Here is a 22,677-nt window from a genome sequence, read left to right as displayed (position 1 = left end):
ACATATAGAACCAAGTAATTGACGGCTTTTAAATACTCGACGAAGTTGTTTCTGGAATAAAGGCAGGCACGTTAGGTAGGTACTGTAAATGAAACAAAACGAATAGCCACAAATATCATGGCACGTTTATTTTTCTCCACTACATGGCTTCTAAAAGAATCGTGACTTGTTATTTTGCATTCATATAGTTTCTTCTTTAATAGAGCTCTGCAAAATGAGCACTAAAGAATAATTTTACAATGTATACTTTTTCCATAAAATTAAATAAACTCTGTATTTTTATTTTGATCTCAATATAAATCACTATGAACTGAAAAAAATTTAAAAATGCTTTGTTAGTTCGCTAATAATATTGATTGATGAGACTATAAGTAATAAAGAGTACATTTAAAAAATCACATTAAAGCATATACATAATGCTGACTACATAAGTGCTCTTACAGCCTCTGCCTGCCGCGCTGTACTTCCAACTTATAACAACAAACAATTTAAGATATAGACCTCAGTTTAGATAAATAAACCAATAATAATAACGCAAATTTATCACAATCACATCAGACTATCAAAACAACTAAATAATAACCTTGCACAGGAAGCTGTAAGAGCTTATAATATTCACGTGCAATTTAATACACCACAGTTAACAAATCTAACTTATTAAAATATAAACTAGCCTAAAAATTTTAACAATAAAAGAAAAACAGTTGCAGTTAAAGTATTGGTCGTTAAAACCCTGAAGAGCTATGACTAAATGACCGCGACATCATGCCATGATGTTTGCTCCTTGAATTTCAAGAAAAACTTTGGAATTAAAAATGTAAATTACTCGAAAACTTGGTTAAGAGCGGCTTACAGTCGCTTTGTAATTTGATTATCGTATAATTATTACAAATAGTAAAAAAAACAGTGACTTAGAAATAGCCCTCAGTATATAAAAAAAGTTAAAATCCTTAGGCTGTACTCTCGTAATGGTTATAATGTAAGCAACGCAATATGTTGGCAAAGCGGAAGTTCGCGTAAATCTAACGATACGATAGAACTAAATATATGTATGTACCTTAGACATTATGATTACACAAGGCTCACTGTTATTTGCTCATAAAACTACCACGATCAAGTGTATGGTCGGCGCGGCGCGCGCGCGGCCCTAGACTAGCCCGGCGCGAGGCCGGGGTATACATTACTCAGGGTAAGGATATGTACGATTTCAATAACCAAATTAACGCGGCTTACGCAAACTGGTTGGTCCGACACCACAACCGCCCGATGGTAAACGACGAACAAAACTCAACAAAAAGAACTAACGTTGCCAAATGTTTCGGGTGAGTATTCTTGCAATGTTGTGGATTCCTTTCGCTTTAAAGTAATTCAGTCTTTTCTACGGTTCGAAAATAAGTAGAGAAAGAGAATACAAACTTATAACACTTTACGATTACGTAAATTTAAATGGCTCATTATTACCCTCTAAGTTTAGTAACTAACATCGGTATGTAAAATAGTTTGCACAGTGAAGACGCACAACTTGTAGATCCATTGTACTCTCAGGGAATGCGTCCTGTCTCTGCGGATTGGCGTACAAATTGTAATTCTTCACTTCTCTAATCTGGGTCCCAACCCCTTGCGAAACATATTCCTTGGGATCACTACATTAATTCCCATAAATAAATCTCTACCACAAAATACACGGATCGAGATATTCAAACACGTATCGCAACCGACAGGGACCATTCGACTTTAAACTTCTCCAGTGCCTCGGCCAGGTGATAACGACAAGTCAATATAAAGGGGATGAACAATAATAAAGACAGCGAACATAGAAGTTAACAAAAATATATTACTAAAATCTAGAATCAATAAAAAGAAACAGCTGCCCTCGCCGAGTCACGGAGAAGTGATAAAATATACGTTTTATTATATATGTATCTTCATATGTACCTAATTCACTATGTTGGTGTTTCTATTCCCATTTATTACAAACTATTGATAAATATGGTAACACCGGCGCCGCGCAGCGCGGCCGCCGGTGCGGTACGACTATTGATAACTGGTTACATAATGGTGATCCATCAATAAAGATAGCTGAAAGATTTAAATTCTACTCGTTAAACCAAAGTCTAATTTGTCTAAATAATACTGTTATCAATGGCTTGGTAAGAGACTTACTAATGTAGGAAAATTTAAAAATCATGGAGGTTGTTATTACTCCCTACAACTTCTGGGCAACTAAATGCATTTATCTTATTAAAGACATCTTATTTTATCGTGTACATTTTTTTCTAATTTTATTTTTTAAATGATTAAATGAGTTATTGGCCTATTATTTTTCGTGTTTCCATCAAATACAGAACTATCAAAATATAAAAAAATATTGAGGACTATCAAACAACATCCATATGTATATATTATTTTATGTATGTATGTATATGTACATTCTACAAGGAAATTTTGATTTACATTACCCAAAGTATAGTTCTGCGCTAAATACTCTACATCCACTTTCGTGTGTTTCTCAGTTCGACAATATACATAATTTTAGTGATATGATTGTAGAATACATTTCTACAAATCATATTTCTATTCAGATTTTGAGTTGTTTCTCTTTCCAACGCGTCTGAATAAATAAACCCTACCGATATTTACACATCTGACCCAGCACATGGACACCACACACAACAATGTGGAAATAAAATAATGTATATTTGAAAACAACAACGTAGGAAGAAAATAATATCTAATATACTAAGTATAAAATAAAAAATAGGTATAAAATGTCGGTACGTAACACACGAGAAGATTTTTAGGTACAATATTTTATTTCCATTTCTACCCTGACCAGCAGACTTAACTAAACTTACTCTACCGCATCATTTACATAGAATGGCACCAATCTATCTTTGATATCAAAAATGGCAAACCATATGGAACCCCCGCAGCGGACTCGCTGGCTGCACTCGCGTGTACGACTGTCTCAAGGTATTGGAAGACTACTGCGCTATCACTATTCATAACTCTATTACAATATTCGAAAACAGTACGGAAATAAACACGCTGGAGCCGCACCAAAACGTCTGTCAAACGAACAGTAATACCCTACAGTGAACGTTAATATGATGTACATGATTACGAGACCATAAATCGAAATCTATATGAAGTGTATTTAATGGTGTTACGATGATATTGCCTAATGTCGCTATCCGCTAGAAGGCACACAAAGTTTTAGTAAGAAGCTTCACAAATTATACGCTCTGTGTGTGCAACCGCACGATCACAGCCAACCGCCAAGCGCGTAGTCATACACGTGAAACTTGCTACGGCCCGCGGCTGGCGCTTATTGCCGAGACGCGCGGCCCCATGGCCCCCGCCGCCGCACAAAACACTGAACATAACACCGAACGCAATACGAGTAAAAAATATTGCCAATTTATGTTGCAACAGGCACTTCTCTGGATTTCTCCAATAAACATCATATTAAAGTTAATATTGTGAAGCTTTCATATTCCTCTGAGGACTCTTCGGTTTATGGGTTTATTTGTACTTATCATTATTATAAGAACCTGAGTTTGTTTAAAGCATCTCTTACGGATTATTTACGAGGAGTATTATCTAGAGCCCTTTACAATTCTCAGTGATTAAAATAGTTTTACCTCTCGACGGTAAGTTGTATAAAATTACTGAACTCCATATACACTGACACGATCTAAGTTAAAGCATCGCAATAAGATATTGTTACATTTCACTACCACTAATAAGACGTGTATGACAAGCGAACGACAAACATTAAAATTTAGAATTTCAAGTTGGAGAGATTTACCATTCACGATTCCGAAAGTTATCACTAAGCAAATTAGAATATGAGATCAAAAATTTTAGGCCTACAATCTATGATGAGAGTTTAAGTATCGATTTATGAATGCCACCACGAGAATCGATACATCGTGTGATGGTATGGATAAATCACAGTTGTGGGTATAAATCACAATGCATTATCATAGGCGGTACCGCTACGTGACTACTCTACTCCGACTGTGACGTCCTCCGATCGTGCCCGAGGGCTCCTACCGACCAACATAAAACTTCACCTCTCGCTCGCAACGCTCTCCTATATTGTATTGTACACTCGGCCGACAACTCAACATAAAATAAATACTCGATAAAAATAAACAATAAATCTGTGCATTAGTCCGTGCTGATCGAATCACGATCAGAAGGAGCTGCCTATCTCCTGATTGGTCGATATCTTTATAAGAATAGCTGCTCCTGATTTAGGCTGCCCGCTTGTGTGCTCTGCACTTCGGCTGCACTTATTCAACCGAAACCTGAAAAGAAGCTTCAACTGCTATAAACTGTTTGTACAAGGTGCCTATATTATAAAATAGTCTAAACCGGCTATACAAAACCTTTTTTCAAACTTTTTATAGGGGCCGCAACATTTTTTTTGTGATGACTTTTTTACTTTATCGGGGGACCTGGTTTTACATTGCATCAACGTATAATAAATAAAACACAAGACCTAAATATAAAAGTAATAAACAACAAACCTACATTAAATAGTTACAATATTATAATAGTTAAATACTAAATCCCACTGTTGGGCACAGGCTCATAATATCAATATAAAAATACTAAGAACATTGTGATCTTAGTGCGTGGCCATGAACGGGCACGCCTGTGCGTGTGGGGTGAGTGGGGGTTAAGTTTTAACTTAGAAATCCACTTTTAAAAAGCACTTTCTTAATAAGTGTATCGGGTCGTACATAAAAGCTTGCCGGGTCGTAGGTTGAGCATGCCTGGTCTATAGTAACATTAGGCATTTAAATGTTGTATGTAAGATACCTGTAGCGGCGTAGAGGTCTCGCGATCAGTCGGTGAGGTGCATCTGTCCGGGCATCTGTGGCTGTGGCGTCGGCGTGTGCGGTGGAGGGGGCGACGCTGCACAAAAACATGTATGTTAACAAGTCGCTCCTGATTCATGTGGATACACGTAATATTAACATGTCGGTTGGGTGTAATCAGGTATAATAATAATCTTAGTTTAGCAAATTAGCTCCTCCAGTATTAGACAGATTTGTGTGAGTATTAAATAATACTGGACTAGTGGAGGTAGTATTTTCTAGCAATAATAGAAAGAAGCAATTGTTTATGTTTGTAATAAAACATTATTTGTCAACAATTAATGACAAAAAAAATTGATAATTCGGTGGTTGACCGGTTCGACCTCGGTGGCTGAACGGTTTGTTGTGGGGGCTGGATGTTAAAGCTCTGGGTTCTCGGATTATCGGTAAGACCAATTTGGGGAAATTAACTTATCTAATTTTTTTTCACACTCATAACCTCGAACTATGGAAACCATATATCGCGGTTGTCATGGACACACATAGACAACCACAAATAACACTCAAATTCACGGGAGAAATATATGTAGGCCATACAAATATTTCTTCCGTCCCGGGACCCCTGCATGGCAGACCAGCACGGTAACCGTTCTGTTATCGGAGGCCAAGACCCACTTCGGAACGCTCAGCCAACGGAATAAGTAAATTAGTTCTGGTTTGTATGGATGGATTTCTGAGCAATGTTTGAGATAAGTATGTTGCTGAATAACCGATCTAGCAATTGTTTACTTCCTGGACCTTGACAATAATGTACTATAATCAAAAAAGGTGTTAAGATATGAAGGAAGACAACTATAATAAATCATTACAATAAATTGCAGTTTTACTTAATAATTTCAATTGAGGTAAACTTTATAATTATGAAAAAGATATTTACAAATAGAAGCGATGGATTGGGGCGACAAAGCCGACATCTTACTGGAGTTGTCCTGCATCGACACCTGGGTACCCTGCGACGTCATGTACCGGTTCACCATGGGTACGAAACTGCAACAAAATGACGTATCTCTTAGCTTTGTATTGGACAATTTTTGATGTACAGACAGCTTCAAAATGAGAGCCTTCAACTCAAAAAATCAACCTTGTTAACTAGGATTTTCTCCAGACGAAGCCTAGCTTGAATCAAAATTACAACTTACATTCGTATAATTGATTCAAATGTGCCGATGTATGTCGTTAGGTCAAAAGATCAAACAATTTTGGTGGTGGCTGTACTAAACAGGATCGTAATCAGAACCTAATTTATAGTACGGTGAACTTCATCCGGTGATACGAAATTTAAAAAATCTTAGATTAATTGTCGCTCGTAGATTCGTTGTAGCAAAATAGTTTTAATTTAACCCTAGGAACAATTTTTCGCTCATCCCTGATCATCATCACTTTATAAATGAATGAATGAATGATGTCTGAAATAAATTTTAATATCTCGAAATTTAAAAAAATTCGCTATGAAATTGTATGAGGAATAGAACCTATCTTGCTTTAGAAGCTCCATGCTCAAGTGTGTCAAGTAGTATAAATATGTTACATAACTAGTTAGCAGGAAAACGCTGTAGGTTGTCACGGTCCGGCACCTGTGTTGAGCCAGGGCCACTCAAGCACAAAATGGTTGCAAACCTCGTTCGTCAATATCTATCAATTTATTTGTATATTTAATGTGATGTCTTTATTACTTAAATGTTTCTGTGGTGGATAAATATTTTATATATCTATTTAAACACGTGTCTTTTGTTCATAACACGTGGACGTATTGTTACGTGATTGATTTTCGTAAATCGGCTTCAATATTATCACTAGCTAAAGGTTTTTTTATAGGCGGAAAATTGGAAAAGATATAATTTTTTTATGATACTAGGTGACGGAACGAACAAGTCGTGCGCCTGGTGGTAAGCGGCACACCTGTCCATAATAGTTGCAGCGCTACTCAGAGCTTTAAATCGCAAAGATTTGAGGGGCACTGCCACTGTGCCCGTTACCCTGAAACATAAGTTGACAAGTCCCATGTGCCTGTAATTTCACCAGCACTCTTGCTCTCATTACTGCTTGGCGGCAGAAATAGGTAAGGTGGCAGTACTTCCTTTCTTTCACAAGTAGCTCTGAAATGCTACTGACTCTACTGCTACTGAAATTACATTCAGATTTTGTCTTAATGTAAGTCACATATTTACTTGCCACGATTACCAATTTTGAGATGTGTCAGTGTTGAAGTCGGTTGCAGTATCTGTATACATTCATATAATATTATATAGACCCTTGATCGCCTACCTCAAATCGCAGACGGCGGAGTTGTCAAAGTTGCTGTTGCTCGAGTTGTTGGTGTTGGTGGCGACACTGGCAAGATTCGAGATGCTGTTTGCGGACAGGTTGCTGTGGTTTTCGCGGTGCACACGGTTGTGGTGTCTACAAAACACGAGAAAATTTTAGTTTTCGCTATCCATCAATCTATTAAGACTTAAGATGGCAAATAACGTATATACTATATTTCATAAATAATAAATAAATGGCGTGCAGAAAAGGAGCCTCCCCGTAATGACACATGAATCCTATTCCTAGTATGTCTAGCGCACCCTAGGCAACAATCGGTAAGTACTTTACGCCGATTGGCAAATCCTTTCACTATAATGGCAAACATATTCCATGCAGTTTAGCCTAGTTAGATAATATAGTGTATGCCATCGATACGATACGAAGAATGGCAAATAAACTCACAAACCGATTGTCCATAACGTGGCCAGATGTAAACAGAAAGTTAAGAGCATCAACCCATTTCGATTAAGACCAAAATATTTAATTAATTATAAGTAATTAATTAAATATTTTACCAAAGTATAACCGACGTGTAAGATACGCTGGTCTGATTCTGTCTCCTAGTGGGGTGGTCTGGCTTCCATTTGAATGACACTGACAAATCTTGCATCAATTTTTCGCTATCTCGCATCAATTTTTCATATACGCCCAAATGGTGCATATATCATCAAGATACTTTACGTGGGCAGGGGTTCCACCCTTATGTTGTGGATATTCCCCGGATTCGTACTAAGCGTTTCGCTTCCACATTTGTATGGCGAGCGGCTATGGAGTGGAATTCCCTGCCTGCAGACTTGTTCCCTTACCGCATCTTTTGAATATATATATATATATATATATATATATATATATATATATTCAAAAGGCGTACGCAAGATCAGTAACCTCTTAACCTAGCCATTTTATGATAATAAGTGATGGGACGAACAAATCGTGCGCCTGATGATAAACTACACGCCTGTCCATAACAGTTGTAGCGCCACTCAGAGCTTTAAATCGCAAAGATCTGAGGTGCTCTGCATCTGCGCCCATCACCCTGAGACTTAAGTTAAAAATCCCATGTGCCTGTAATTTCACCAGCACTCTTACCCTTTAAAACCGGAACGCAGTAATGCTCACATTACTATTTGGCGACAGAAATAGGTAAGGTGGCAGTACTTCCCTGGACGAAATCTTTCACCAAGAGCTCCACTGCTACTAAAACATCCTCTACTTGTCGACCTTTCCTCACCAATTAGAACATTTTGTAATAAACAATTGTACCTGATGAGATAGCTGTCCCGCACGAAAGTGCGTCCACAAACGCTGCACTCATAGCAAGAGCCGGAGGAGTGCGTGCGGATGTGCAGTGCGAACTGAGACTTTGATGTAAACGTCATAGAGCACCGGTCGCAGTTTAGCGGCTTGTCCGCAACGTGCGACCACCTATACAACACCAAATTGTTATGTTGAATTGTTAATTGAACCACTTTCTAGAAGCTAATGTTAGCATTTCACTAAAGTTGGATCTTAGCGAAAATCTGTAACAAGAACTATATAATTTTTTGTGAAATTACTCCACTAGTTTGTAATAATGCCAACTAAGCCACGGAACGAACCAGACGCCCTCACGAATTTTCCTAAGTGCTTGTTATCGGATCTTTGTATTTTGTTTTCAACGACTTTTTTAGCCGTAGCCCATCTATGAGAAATCTATGATGGCTCGAGTTGGCATAGCGTCTGGCACGGTTTGCTAGGAGACGTACATAGGTTCCATTACGGCCGTATCGAAGGAACTTTTTCTAAGTATTCAATCATTGAATTAATAATTATAACAAACTAGTCGAGTAATTTCGCAAAAAATAATTGAATATCATGGTGATGAAACATTCTGACATTCAATAAAAATTTAAGAACTATATAATTTTCTTGAAATCATGTCATTCTTTTACTGGAGTAAAAAGCAGTTCATCTACTTTAACTCAAAACTTTATTCCAAGGATTTAAACTTACCGGTGAGCTGTTACGTAACTCTTGACGGCAAAACGCTTTTGGCAAATATCACATGCGTACGGTCGTTCTCCTGCGAAGTGAATTCGTTGCGTTAGTATAATTCATTGACCCCTACCATTCGCGAGTGAAATGAGTAAAACTTAGTAAGGCATTAGCAAGAGAGAGGAACTATCCCAAGCTTGTTTCTTTATCACCCTGGAATGCTACTTCTAAGGGTGACTAAAAAGTCTCCCGACTAAAGAATTTAGTCCGATACGGACCATATATCGTCAGGCTTTTGTAGAAAGGGCGTAAGCGACATTCCGTAGATTTTTCAGGGGAGCAAGTGTTAGGTTAAAATAGTAATTAAATATTTTAAAATATTTACGTCCTGTTTTAAAACTGAATCTTGGTTTTAAAATTAGCTGGATCGGTTATTTAGAAACGATGGGAGAGGATTGGAACGCGAAGAGAGCCTATCTGGGTGGACCCACTGGACGAAGACTGGTACTGGTATCGCTGGAGAGACACCGTGGAGGCGGACCTGCGCGAATTACAAGCCATTGGCGAGAGATTGCACAGGACCGATGAAAGTGGCATCATCTCGTTTCGGAGGCCGGGACACATTGTGAGTCGCTGAGACAGCGGAATAAGTACGTTTAAAATTAAATTTTAATACAGGACGTAAATAATTTTAAACAGTCTATAATAACTTTAAAACAGTCTTAAAACCTAAAACATGCTCCCCTGAAAAAACCTACGAAATGTCGCTTACGTCCTTCCTACAAAACACCGACGATATTTATTTGATTGTGTAGAATTTGATTCGGTGAAAAATTTCGTTTTCTTCAGTCCCATGGTCACGGGGGATAAGCGACTAGCAGATGTATATGGATTGTTACTACAACCTACTAATCACGATTTTGCATCATACCCTGTAGTAACCCATATACGTCTCACTAGGCTCTAATGACAATCGACTATCGAAATGCATGAATTGATCTTGAAATACACATACATGGATAAAACAAAGCAAAAATCCAGCAAAAAGTCTAAAATAATGATAAAAGAAAGCAGGTCTCAAGGCAAAATGATGTTAGAAAGACGGCAAGATGCAATTAGACAGTATGATGCCAAAAATTAATGGATGTAAGCGAGAAAATAAATAAATAGTGGAACTTAAATGATGATGTAGCAGATGATAAAAGTTAAATTATCCATGATCGAAGTTGTCGGTGCCACATCATTGTGTTTATTAGTACCTGTTCTGTTACATCACAATTTGCCGTCTTCTTAACAATGCCATCTCCGTGGTAAGCACACTCCGTCGAAAACTATTGCACACACAGTTGTGAAGAGAATTTGTAAACCAATTTTATGAATAAGAAAACTGATTTCTAGTGCATATATATACGAAACTGTTACACTTCAATCAATGAATAAAGATGTGATTCATGGGGTAAGTGATATCACACAGTAATAAAAAAGTGCCCAGTACGGAACAATGCTGATATATGGTTTCAAAATTCTTTTTGGTGATGAGTTTATACATCGAGTATATAACCAGGAATAGAGACAAAATGAAGGTCATCAGTCCCTGGGAACTCATCAGACAAATGGGCCTTATATAACTATTAAATATCAACTCTCGTTTTCACTAAAATCACAAATTAGAAAGATGAAATAGTACAGCGCCACATCTGACCTGTGCGTACGTCTCCATATATTCCAAAAAATTCTGTATTTATTGTAATAAAGATAATATCTTGATTTGAAGTGCAACAATTGACGACACCCGTCAATTGCTTCGAATTTGGGCTGGCCATTCGGAGCGCAGTTATCACTACGCTCCGATTATATAATGATTTGGCAAAATAGTTTTCAAACAAATTAAATGACATTTCGTCTCTTGTTCTGGTTATATACTCGGTGAGTTTATATTACGAAGTCTCTTCACAAAAAAATTGACGTGATCTACACAGCAATCCCGTACCAGTATGTATGCGTTTGTGAATGTTGAGAGTGGACTTCTGCGTGAACCGTTTGTAACAAACGTCGCACTCGAAGGGCCGCTCGCCGGTGTGCGTTCGCATGTGGATCTCGAGGTACGGCTTGCATGTGAACGCGGCCGGGCACTCCATGCATTGGTACGGGCGCCCTTGCACTGGTTGCATACGCGGTATTTGTTATTCGCATAACGAGGTTAATACTCCCGACAAATTTCAAATTTTACGATTCAATAGGGTAATGACTAATACAGGTGTGTAAATGTGGAAGAAATTGATACACAATTTAAGTTTTTTCGTTTTGGAAATAGGGGGCCTCCACAACCTCTTAAAACAATATTACTTTAAATTTACATTGACTTTTCATATCATGACGCGCTTAAAGTAAGCTTATTTTATAATAAGCTAACATTATGTTAGAACTATGATGTTTTATTGACGGCTTTGTGACTATTCATTCACTCAGTTCGTACTATGACGTAACTTTAACATTAAGATAATATTGTTCTTATGCCAAATTTAGCAATTTGTTAAAATAGTTACACGGATGCAATGGAAACAATATTATTTTCGAATTTATTGTCTAAATGTTGATATGTAACGATTAAAAGTTAAGTTGAACTTATTTACTTACATATATCTCTTCAATATTTTGTATTTTTTTTTATTTAATAGCACATAGGAAATATTTTCCCGTTAAATAAAAATACGCGATGTTCATTTCGTAAAATCAAATAAAATAAAACAGCGGCATCTATATGCTCCTTGGCGACACTAACAGTTGACAATAGACTATAATTCCGAATTCACAACGTGACAATCAAAACTCAGCTTGTTTTATTTATTTATTTTGCATGAAAATGCGGAAAAATAATCGAAAACAACGTAATTTTAATAGATTTCATTATTACATACTTTTCTTTTTTTGGCAGTTAAAATTCTCAGAATGTAAATAATATTAAGTACTTTAACATTATACTACTATAGGACGAATTAGAACATCTAAAAAGAAAGAGACCGTCGAGTCGAGTCGAGTGTGTGTGTAGAGAGTTATACAGTTCATACAGCGTTATTTCTTTCCTATTTTTAGTAAGGAATAAACAATATTGGGAAATCATTCATTCTTTCAGTCACTTTAGCAATAATACATTACTTGGTTGATAGGTTTGTCATGATACGAATATGAGTAATATAATAATAAGCTTACTTTAAGCTTACATTGAAATAAGACTATTTGTTGAAAGGTTATGTTGACATTGTCCTGGGGGCCTACCCCAGGACAATGTCTACGGATTATTACTAGTTACAGGTTTATTATGAGTGCACGTCTTACTATTCTTCTCCCAATATAAACCTGAAGAAGCCGTGGTAGCCTAATGGCTTGACCTGCCGCCTCTCTAGCAGAGGCCGTGGATTCGAATCCAGGTTCGCGCCTCCGAGTTTTCGGACTTTATGTGCGAAATTTAATTATAAATTTACTATGAGCTTTTCGGTGAAGGAAAACATGCACGTCGAAGAAGGTTCTCAACCCGGATTGGCCCAGCATGGCGGACTATGGCTTAAATCTTGTGACTCGCACCTAGGAGCGATACTATAAATGGATGTTGATATCCATTGACCTACCAATAAAGGATAGTATGACACATGCAAACAATTGAAGACATAATGTCTGTTGAACTACTGTTGAATAATATGTATGATGTGTCAGAACGAAAGCAGAACATGCTACATAGTCACTGGTGGTCAGCGGCAGATAACAGCAGTAAGAATATTTAATCTGTTCTCTTTCCGGTTAGTGTTACAATAGAAAAAATAAAAATGATCCTACTTTAGTTTCACGTGTAGATGCCGTGTGGTCGTAGACAGCGAAAGAGGCTAAACATAATATGACTGTTCTACTACTATGACCATGGAGCATGTAACCGCTCTAAAATATTTGGATAAGAGTAGAAAATCATACCCCAGTTAGAAACTTGTACTAGTGGCAATTGTATCTTAAATATAATATAAGGTTCGTAAAAGTCTTTTATAGCACTGTTTTGTGTCTCATGAAGTTGAGTTTTCACGCATTCCTATAGACCAGCCTTTCCCAAAGTGGGCGATAACGCCCCATTGTGAGCGCTGCAGACTTAAAGGGGGACGGTAAGAGATCCAGAACAAAAATAGGGGCGTTGTGTAGAGGCTTAGCTATTTGTAATTTCATCTAGGAAGACTCTTAGACACCGACTGGGCTCTCGACACTCCACTACAACTTGTGAACATCAACTAATATTAATTAAGAGATTGCTCAAACTAACTCGGTCCGATATTTCTCTCCGTGTAGTTCATATATCTGTCCTGTTTTATTGAATAAATAAAATAAAAATCATGTCAATCGGTCGCTCCGTTTCGAAATGAAAGTAGAAACAAACAAACAAATAAAAAGGCAACAGACAGTTTCGCATTAGACTACTCTTAACTCTTGCGGGTTATAGTAAAAGTCTCGTTTAGAATGAATGTTTAATCTTCACTAATATAGCTCACAATAATTAATTTAATTTGAAGTAATAGTGGTTTTTAAGTAGGTGAAAAAATGGGGGCGCTAAAAAATTATTTATTCTCAAAGTGGGCAACAAAATAAGTTTGGGAGCCCCTGGTATAGACGCTATAGAGTAGTAACATTCTATAGTTTACAACATGAACCTAGTATGTAAGTATGTATAATGGTTCAATTTTATTACAGGCAGTTCTCAAACGTGAATTGAATTTATCAGATCCGTGTCATATTTGTAGTGACATATTATGTAGATTAAAGAGCCGTAGTTATTGAAAATAATATTTGTAAAACTCAAACTGAATCGTAATCAGTAAATGTAGAACACAATTTGAATTGTTCCTGTTAAATTGTCCATGAAATAAACTGGTAGTATTATTATATGAGATGTAAATGTGTTTACTGTGTCTACTTGTATCTGTTACTTTAGATAAACGGGTAAATTCTTCCGAGAATTAATAAATAGAACCTATAAACTAAGAATACAATACTCACAAAACAATTAAGTAGTAAATCGATCCTGAAACGTGGCACCGACAACTTCAATACTTAGTTTAGCTTAAGAAAAGAACATGAACATGATAATGAATGGTGCATTAGAGTAATATGGAGTATTAAGTAAACCACTGAAGTGCACAAATTAAGCTGGAGGCGAGAACTTAACTTGTGTTCTACATTGCAATAATAAGTCGAATAGTTTTAGTATTGACTCACTATACGATACAGTTGAAAAGCAGGTGGAGAAAATATGGGTAAGTAACAGTTCTTCAGTGGTCTAAATGATGGGAAGAAAAAACAGCAAACATCCATCGTTTCTTGTTTAAAAAGATCCGATTGTGATTAATTTCGGGATTTGTAAAGACAAACGACGGATTTTTGCAAGTATGTATATATAATTGAAGACAAAAGTTACTAAGCAAATGAAAATGAAATAGACTATACCTGTGTGCGTTCTTTTGTGTATGTTAAGTGTGGACTTTTGCGCGAATCGCTTGAGGCATACGTCGCACTGATAAGGTCGCTCGCCGGTGTGCGTGCGGTTGTGGATCTCCAGGTACTGCTTGCACGTGAAGGCCGCAGGACACGACAGGCACTGGAAGGGCCGCCCTTGCACTGTGGACGACATCACTAGTTAGTATCGCAAGGTACTGGTTCGGCTAACGGGTACACGTTTTGTTCAATGTCAAGGTTTTATTTCTTTGGTATCAAACGAATGCTAGTAAGTATATGTAATATCAAATACGAGATTGCATGATTTCTCCGAAATAAAACCTGAACAGAGAACAGTGCCGCTTTGGCGAAACAGCGGGGCGCCTACCTCCCCGCGTCCACGCACCACGTATAGTAGCCCACATACAGGTGGTCCCTCGAGGCCGCCCCGGGGCGCAACATACCTGAGTGCGTCCGTTTGTGGATGTTGAGACTGGATTTCTGCGTGAAGCGTTTGAGGCAGATGTCGCACTGATACGGTCGCTCGCCGGTGTGGGTGCGCGTGTGAATCTCGAGGTACTGCTTGCACGTGAAGGCGGCGGGACACGACAGGCACTGGAACGGTCTGCCCTGGACTGGTGCCCAATACAATGATTAGAGCGGCGGCAGCGACGGCTCGCGAGGACGCTATCCGCCCCCTCTACGGAGCGGCGCGGACTGGTCGCCGCTCGCCGCTGCTCCGCTCCAAACCGAGACACCGCAAGCTACACGGATTGGAGGAGAGCGCGGAGGTAAGAGGCTGCGGGCGGGCGGAGGGCCAGTCCGGCCCGCGCTAGAGACCCACCTGTGTGCGTCCGCTTATGAATATTGAGGCTGGACTTCTGCGTGAAGCGCTTGAGGCACGCGTCGCACTGATAGGGCCGCTCGCCTGTGTGCGTGCGCATGTGAGTGTCCAGGTAGGGCCGACGAGCGAACGCGGCCGGGCATTGCCCGCACGAGTAAGGGCGCCCTTGCACTGCGCCCAGTGCACACACAAAAGCGAGTAACGCACGTCGCCGACGCCGCGCCCGGGTTGAGCCCGCCCGCTGCCAATCTCACCATATCCGTCGCCGAGCGACCCCCAATTTTGAGAACCCAATTTTGGTACGAGGTATCGTGCGGATACCGTGGCGCCACCGATGCGTCATTGCGGCGATTGCATTATCGCTTTTGTGACAGGATTAATATTCATGAAGAAATGATGGAATACAAAATGGTACAAGTAAGTCACCGAATGCAAAATGAGCAGGCGGGTGATCGGCGGGTATAACGTTAAGACAGGCGGGAGATAAGTGGTAGGTGCAGAAGTACGTAAAGCGCGCATTTGCATGAGTACAGATCGAGATGTTAGTCCAGGAAGCAACGAGATGAAAGCCGCTGATAAGAGGGAGCGTAAAACAACGGGTTAGGCTGGCAACGGAAAAATAGGAACGAAGCATGACGCTAAATGAGATGTGTGAGTGATCGAGACGCCTTCTACTCGTACCGAGAGGATACTGCTGAAATAATATATGTGGGCTACTAACCCGTATGTATCTTTTCGTGCAAATTGAGCGCGCACTTCTGCGTGAAGGACTTGAGGCAGACGGTGCACTGGAACGGGCGCTCGCCTGCGGGGCCACGGGCGCGCACGGACACGGGGGGACAGAGAAACAAAACAAAACCACGATGGACAAATAATCAAACCACTGCTCTTATCACGCATACCAATTTCTACACTTGATACCATGAGGGAATTTTTTAAAGTTATTTGTCCATCAGACAGATGTTCTCGCCTAATCTTGGTAAGGTAATCCTCACAACGTACACATGCTTTACTTTCATGTTTGTGAATAGTTTTTGAGCCTGTGCTTCCTATTGTCACCGTACAACTTCTTTTGGTAAAAACAAAACGAAATAATAAAAACATTTCCGAATCGCTAGCCGTGTCTCTAAGTTGGAGATGTCTGGGAGCCCTTAAAACTATTCACAAGCATTGGTGTCAAAGCCACAAAAGCAAATAGTGTGTGTAAGCTTCGGATAGACAACAGTATAGGAATTGTGGCTTCGAGACCGCAGGAAAATAATAATGTAAAATGAGGGGACCCACCGGTGTGTATACGTTTATGAGTGCCCAGGCTGGACTTCTGCGTGAACCGCTTGTCACAGATGTCGCATTGATAGGGGCGCACTTTGTTGATCAGCGATTGGATGTGCTCCTCTAGAAATACCAAAAATTCAGCTACAACAACGGCTCCGCTCGCACACACGTACACAGTGCCTAATGTGTGCTCTAAAATAAATAATCAATATCTACATAAGGATTTGAGGGCAAAATGCCTACCAGTGTGTATCTTTCCGTGTCGGCCCAGGCTGGACTTCTGAGTGAAGCGCATAAAACAGATGTGGCACTGGTACGGCCGCGCTTTCTCTAACAGGGCTCGTCTGTGCTCCTCTATAAGGGATACGAGTTTCGATATAACAACTTGCTCCCTCAAGCGTCATTAACCTAACGAATTACATATTACTCATTCACACACATTCAGGGGGAGGTAGACTAGCAATCGTTAGTACCGATCTGCCTCAGGGGGTAAGGTAAGGTCACACGGCAGTAGCTACAGGTAGGGACCCACCAGTGTGTATTTTTCCGTGCCGGCCCAAACTCGATTTCTGGGTGAATCTCACAAAGCAGATGCCGCATTGGTAGGGGCGTTCCTTAGCCAGCAGCGCGCGCCTGTGCTCCTCTGAACGAAACCACGCACAATGTCAGAATCAGGCTTTACAAGTTCTAAGTGTGAGGAAGAATCGGAAAGGCCGCAGGAGCCGATCGAGAGGAATGAACGTAAGAGGTGTGAGATAGCGGTGGGCGGTGCGGAAGTATATGGACCCACCGGTATGAATTTTCTTGTGGCGATTGAGGCTGGAGCTCTGCGTGAACCGCATCTGACAGAGCTCACACTTGTAGGGGCGGTCCTTCACCATCAACGCGCGCATGTGCTCATCTAGAACCCAGCCACAGTGACGTCACGCGCTTGCCGCGCCGCTCCAAGCCTCGCGAGAACACACAATGGACTACACCACAACAAGACTCGCCGTTGGTCCATTGTAAGTTCCCTACCTCCCCCTGTTTGCCTCGCATCAACGGACCCTTTCTCACGCCCTGATTGATACTGATTCGTCTTTAACTACTCGACACATCTCAAAAACTATTCACATTTGTATGTCAAGCATATGTATTGTCAAATTCCACCAGTGAACTACGTTGCACCAGTGTCGCATCGTACGCGATCGACTTTACTGTTGGGTTGGTGCAATAATGTAACAGATAATAAGCTAAATATATTCACTACGGACATATATTGAAGTGTTTTAAAAGCTCCGTCCAGAGGCCGTGTTTACAAAATATGCTCGCGCATTTCCAAGATAAAACATAAAAATAACCTGAAGGTAAAGAATGATACTTGTGTAGCGTTAAATATAATTTCAGCTCACTAAGCCTGTACTAAAGCACATATACTAAAAACATATATCTTATATAAGATACTAAACAAAACTCATATGTGGAACTTAAAAATTTTTAAAGAAATAAATATATCCCGGTTTATGTAAGTATACTTATGCAAATATGCGAATACGTAGAGACAATACATAGGTAAAAATTATACTTTTTTTTTTATCAGGGCGTTAAAATAAACAAATAAGAAAAGTAAGATAATAGGAAAAAAACATAATAAATTTTGGTTCCACGGAAACAGGAGGAGGTTGACTTGATTTAAATATGAAAAAATCCAATTGTAGAATCCCCTCATGGTAAGCTCATGGGATTCTTAGTTCTCTATAACATAATGTACGTATGTAATTCTGTAATGTAACTTCCATATAACTGTGATATATGCCTAAAACCTCCGTCCTATAGCCTATTATGTTTTCTCTTGATCATTAGATAACTTTAAGAATGTCCACAGATACACCGATTTATCTAATCTCAATTAGAAATAATTTAATAAGAAGTGTTTCTGTCTAAGAATTTTCGTTTCATCTGACATAGTTTCACAATATCGTTTGCAATAATATGGAAATTACATTGAAAGCAATGGAATAGTTTCCTAAACATGTGAATTTCTTATTAAAAAAATAATTCATTTTATACCGAAACATTTTAAACGTTTTTTGTTAACAATTTCTATGCGATGTAAAGACAAAAAGAATACCCTGTGTTTAGGAGATTTCAGCTTTCGAAAAATTCAAAAGGCTTTCAAGATAGTCAATACAAATATTGGAAGCAGTCATATTCATGTAGTTGAGTGGCGAAATCTATTCAGGTCAGATGCGAGAGTAGCAAAATTTAATAAAATCTAAAAATTCGATACTTTTATGTTACGAAGAAATATTTATGAATATGACTTTTCCTAATTAAATTGAAACGTTTAGGTGCAATTTGTACAGTAGATATAACGACAACGCATATAAATACGCGAAGAACTGGATTTGTTTAAGACCCCATTAATCTTCAAAATTATAAATGTCAAAACTTTAAAAGTTTGTAAATGCTAATAACGGAAGAGAGTGACTGTAACGATCTCATCACACCGAACCTCGCTAGTATCAAAAAGTTATCTGTACAAATTGACCCTTATGTGTTTATGTCAAACTTTCTGTCATCATAGGATCACAGGAATGGCGCTTCATGAGCAAACAAAAGTAGGCAATGTTAATTTTGCTTCACGATAACACGCGAAGTTGATTCAATTTATAGTTCCTTGGTGATATTTTTTTATATATTTCTTATTGGATGTTGGAGGACAACATGATATTATGATTTATACCAAAATAAAAAAATGCTTTAACTGAAATAACGTTTACATTCGATATTAGCACAAAAAAGGAACACTACATATCGACAAAACACAAAAGGGAGTTATTCCATTGAAACCCAATTACAAAGCATAGACTTATTACTACGTTTACATTAATAATAAATTCTTGTTGTAAAGGGCGCGATGATTAACTAATATTTTGAAATACGTTTTAAAGTATGTAAATATTTTCGCTACACGAGAAAGGATATGGAAATGCCGTCATTATAAATATTTCATACAACACCATTCCCGTCCACCTACATTATGTACAGTATGAAATCTATTCGAGTGTAAATAATATGCAAAGGAGGTGTTGTGTACATGTGTATATATACGTACCGGTATGTACGCGCTTGTGCGTATTAAGGCTGGATTTTTGCGTAAATCTTTTGAGGCAGAGGTCGCACTGGAAGGGGCGTTCGCCAGTGTGCGTGCGCATGTGGACCTCCAGGTACGGCTTGCGGCAAAATGCTGCGTCGCAAACCTAGGTGCATATGCCACTACTTTATACCTTGAAGGATCACCTTTTCATCCGACTATGGCGAAACCTAGATCATGGTTATGGGATTCTTGGGTTTTCGCGATTACTACACATTGTAAATGAAACAATATTTTCGGATTTAAAATTGCGTATATTTCTGTGTTCAAATAAACTAACGTTCAAGAGCGTTTACGCACTACTACGTTCGATTCGTATGAATCCGAGAAATGATGGTCCGAAATGTCACATCGAAATTCGTAAGTACAATATTGTAATTTTTAGACAATTGTATTAGAATATTTGAAATTTCGTTGCTAAACATTTTTTATTTTTAACAAAAAGAGGTAATCTCACATAACGTCCACTCTGTAGTCCTGTGGACTCTCATCTGCGCTGGATAAAAACAATTGCAAAAAAGCAAGATTCTTGTCCCGGCGCGTGGTTACGTGGTCTTCGTTAGATGGATTAGTTATTAGTTGAATGAGGAAATTATTCAAACAAGAATCATTTTCTTATAAAGTCATTAAATATTCATTAAAACCAAATATTTAGTTGTAAATTGTTTCAAACCTCGTTTTCGGGCTTAAATGGGTTTTAACCCGATTTAAACCCGGTTTTAACAATGCACCGGATTAAAGTTTTTTTTATTCTAATGTAAGTGAGCATTTGACCTACATCTCACCTGATGGAAAGTGACGATGAGGTCGACGATGGAGCATGCACATCTAGATAATGCCTATTCACTCTCGCCTTGAAAAGGTCCAAGTTATAACGTTCAGGGAACAAGTCTGCAAGCAGGGAATTCCACTCCATAGCCGTTCGCCATATAAATGTGGAAGCGTAACGCTTCGTGCGAATCTTTGGAATATCCACAACATATGGGCGGAAGCCAAGCCTACGTCTAGTCCCCCGATGATGGAAAGGGGAAGGCGGAATTAAATCATGTAATTCCATCGCACACTCTCCGTGATATATCCTGTAAAATACCGATAAGCAGGCAACTTTACGGCGGTGTTCATGGCTCTGCAGCTTCGCCTCTACTAATTCCGAGTCACCTATAAGCCTCTTGCCACGCTTGCCAATTGAATCCAAGGTGGCCAGTTGATATGTAGCAGAGCCATCCCAAAGGTGGCAACAGTATTCCATACACGACCGGACTTGTGCTTGATACAGCTGAAGCAACTGTCCCGGTGTGAAGTAACGCCTCACCCTAGAAAGGATGCCAAGCTTCCTGGCTGCATTTTTGGCCATGGATTCAATGTGTTTGCCGAAGTTCAGAATGGACGACAGGTGCATTCCAAGTAGCTGGAGACGGTCGGCTATCGGTATATTTATCACGAAAAATCGGAGTCAGCTCAAAGGGACTCCGTTTAGTGGAGAATAGACACGCCTGCGTTTTCGTAGCGTTAAATTTGACAAGATTTGCATCGCCCCAATCGGAGACTGCCTTGAGCGTCAAATCTAAACGGCTAACCATGGACTCTCGACAAGGCTGGATTTCCTCTCCTCTGACCTTTGCATTGGTCAAGTACCTATCTACAACAGTGCTGTCATCAGCATACGCAAAGGTACCTGGAATTAACATATCATTGATATGCAGCAGAAAGAGAGTTGCAGACAGTACGAAACCCTGAGGAATCTATTGCCATATGTTCGGAAGAGTAGCCTTCTAAGACCACTCAAATGGAACATTCACTCAAGAAATTCGAGATCCAATTGCAAAGGTCAGTGGGAAGCCCATAACACGAAAGCTTACTTAAAAGGCTTGCGTGGCAGACTGTCAAACTGCTGTCTGGCTGTCAAAGGCTTTAGAAATGTCCAAAGACACTGCAAGTCCTTCGCCTTGCTTTTCTATAGCCTCGCTCCATATGTAGCAAGCATTCACAAGAAGATCCCCGGTAGATCACCCTCGTCGGAATCCAACTGGCGATCACTGAGGAGGTCATTGTCTTCAAGGTATGACAGGAGACGGTTGTTGAGTACATGTTCCATAGTCTTGCATAGTATGGAAGTGACTGACATTGGTCTATAGTTGACAGGGTCAAAGGGGGTAAAGTCCGCTTCTGATGATAACTGTATTTTATTGTAAACATCTGCACATAGTTTCACCTCATGGTGTGTGACTATGTAGTCGATACATAAAATGTGCCTGTTCAATCTCCATTTCGCTTTGAAAATGCCCATGTTGAATATAATGGGACTTAAATTAGTTGAATCCATAATCTCAGTACAGAGTACTAAAAACTGACCTCAAAAGTTATTCATCCCCTAGTTTGCGTAGCGGAATATTTTCTTCAATTTTAAATGGAATCACTACTGAGTACCTTCTTTCCACCAAAAATGAATCATCAAAATCGGTTCACAAATTACCGGAGTTATCATGTAACATATATCCAAAAAAAAAAACATCAGTCAAATTGAGAACCTCCTCCTTTTTTTAAAGTCGGTTACAAACTAAACATTATTATCAGTCCACTGGAGCAAAGTTGCGCCAGAACGTCCATTGATATTGTTGGCCATAAGGCCCTTGTAAAATGAGGATTTATATAGAACGTCACGCTTGGTAGGCGAGACGGCGGTAACAATAAAACAATAATTTACATTCACGGGCAAAAATATCGTACAGCTCGAATATAATAGGCTCAACTGCGAATTTTGATATAACATAACTTACAATAAT

General features: G+C 39.1%; 1 protein-coding gene across 14 annotated transcripts in view; it reads right to left on the bottom strand.

Moving 5' to 3' along the window:
• Nucleotides 1-1,350: 1,350 nt before the first annotated feature.
• The window catches only part of LOC113238042 (zinc finger protein OZF-like), a 22,153-nt gene continuing 826 nt past the window's right edge, over nucleotides 1,351-22,677 (bottom strand). Inside the window, exons 2-17 of one of the 14 annotated variants that reach the window (XM_026474765.1) lie at nucleotides 19,856-20,000; nucleotides 17,549-17,659; nucleotides 17,291-17,401; nucleotides 17,002-17,112; nucleotides 16,768-16,878; nucleotides 16,205-16,288; nucleotides 15,484-15,654; nucleotides 15,104-15,274; nucleotides 14,652-14,822; nucleotides 11,164-11,334; nucleotides 9,192-9,261; nucleotides 8,463-8,624; nucleotides 7,158-7,292; nucleotides 5,770-5,879; nucleotides 4,834-4,929; nucleotides 1,351-4,316 (exon numbers count right to left, since the gene is read on the bottom strand). In XM_026474765.1, the coding sequence (XP_026330550.1) occupies nucleotides 4,859-4,929; nucleotides 5,770-5,879; nucleotides 7,158-7,292; nucleotides 8,463-8,624; nucleotides 9,192-9,261; nucleotides 11,164-11,334; nucleotides 14,652-14,822; nucleotides 15,104-15,274; nucleotides 15,484-15,654; nucleotides 16,205-16,288; nucleotides 16,768-16,878; nucleotides 17,002-17,112; nucleotides 17,291-17,401; nucleotides 17,549-17,659; nucleotides 19,856-20,000 (1,905 nt within the window). In that variant the 3' untranslated portion in view covers nucleotides 1,351-4,316; nucleotides 4,834-4,858. The remainder of the gene's footprint in view (nucleotides 4,317-4,833; nucleotides 4,930-5,769; nucleotides 5,880-7,157; nucleotides 7,293-8,462; nucleotides 8,625-9,191; nucleotides 9,262-11,163; nucleotides 11,335-14,651; nucleotides 14,823-15,103; nucleotides 15,275-15,483; nucleotides 15,655-16,204; nucleotides 16,289-16,767; nucleotides 16,879-17,001; nucleotides 17,113-17,290; nucleotides 17,402-17,548; nucleotides 17,660-19,855; nucleotides 20,001-22,677) is intronic. The other 13 variants (XM_026474766.1, XM_026474767.1, XM_026474757.1 and 10 more) reach the window with 13 other exon arrangements.

This window comes from Hyposmocoma kahamanoa, unplaced genomic scaffold (assembly GCF_003589595.1).
Source record: "Hyposmocoma kahamanoa isolate Upper Pololo Valley unplaced genomic scaffold, ASM358959v1 94028, whole genome shotgun sequence".
Taxonomy (NCBI): Eukaryota; Metazoa; Arthropoda; class Insecta; order Lepidoptera; family Cosmopterigidae; genus Hyposmocoma; species Hyposmocoma kahamanoa.
The sequence above is the reverse complement of the archived record's forward strand: the minus strand, read 5'-3'. Positions and strand labels throughout refer to the sequence as shown.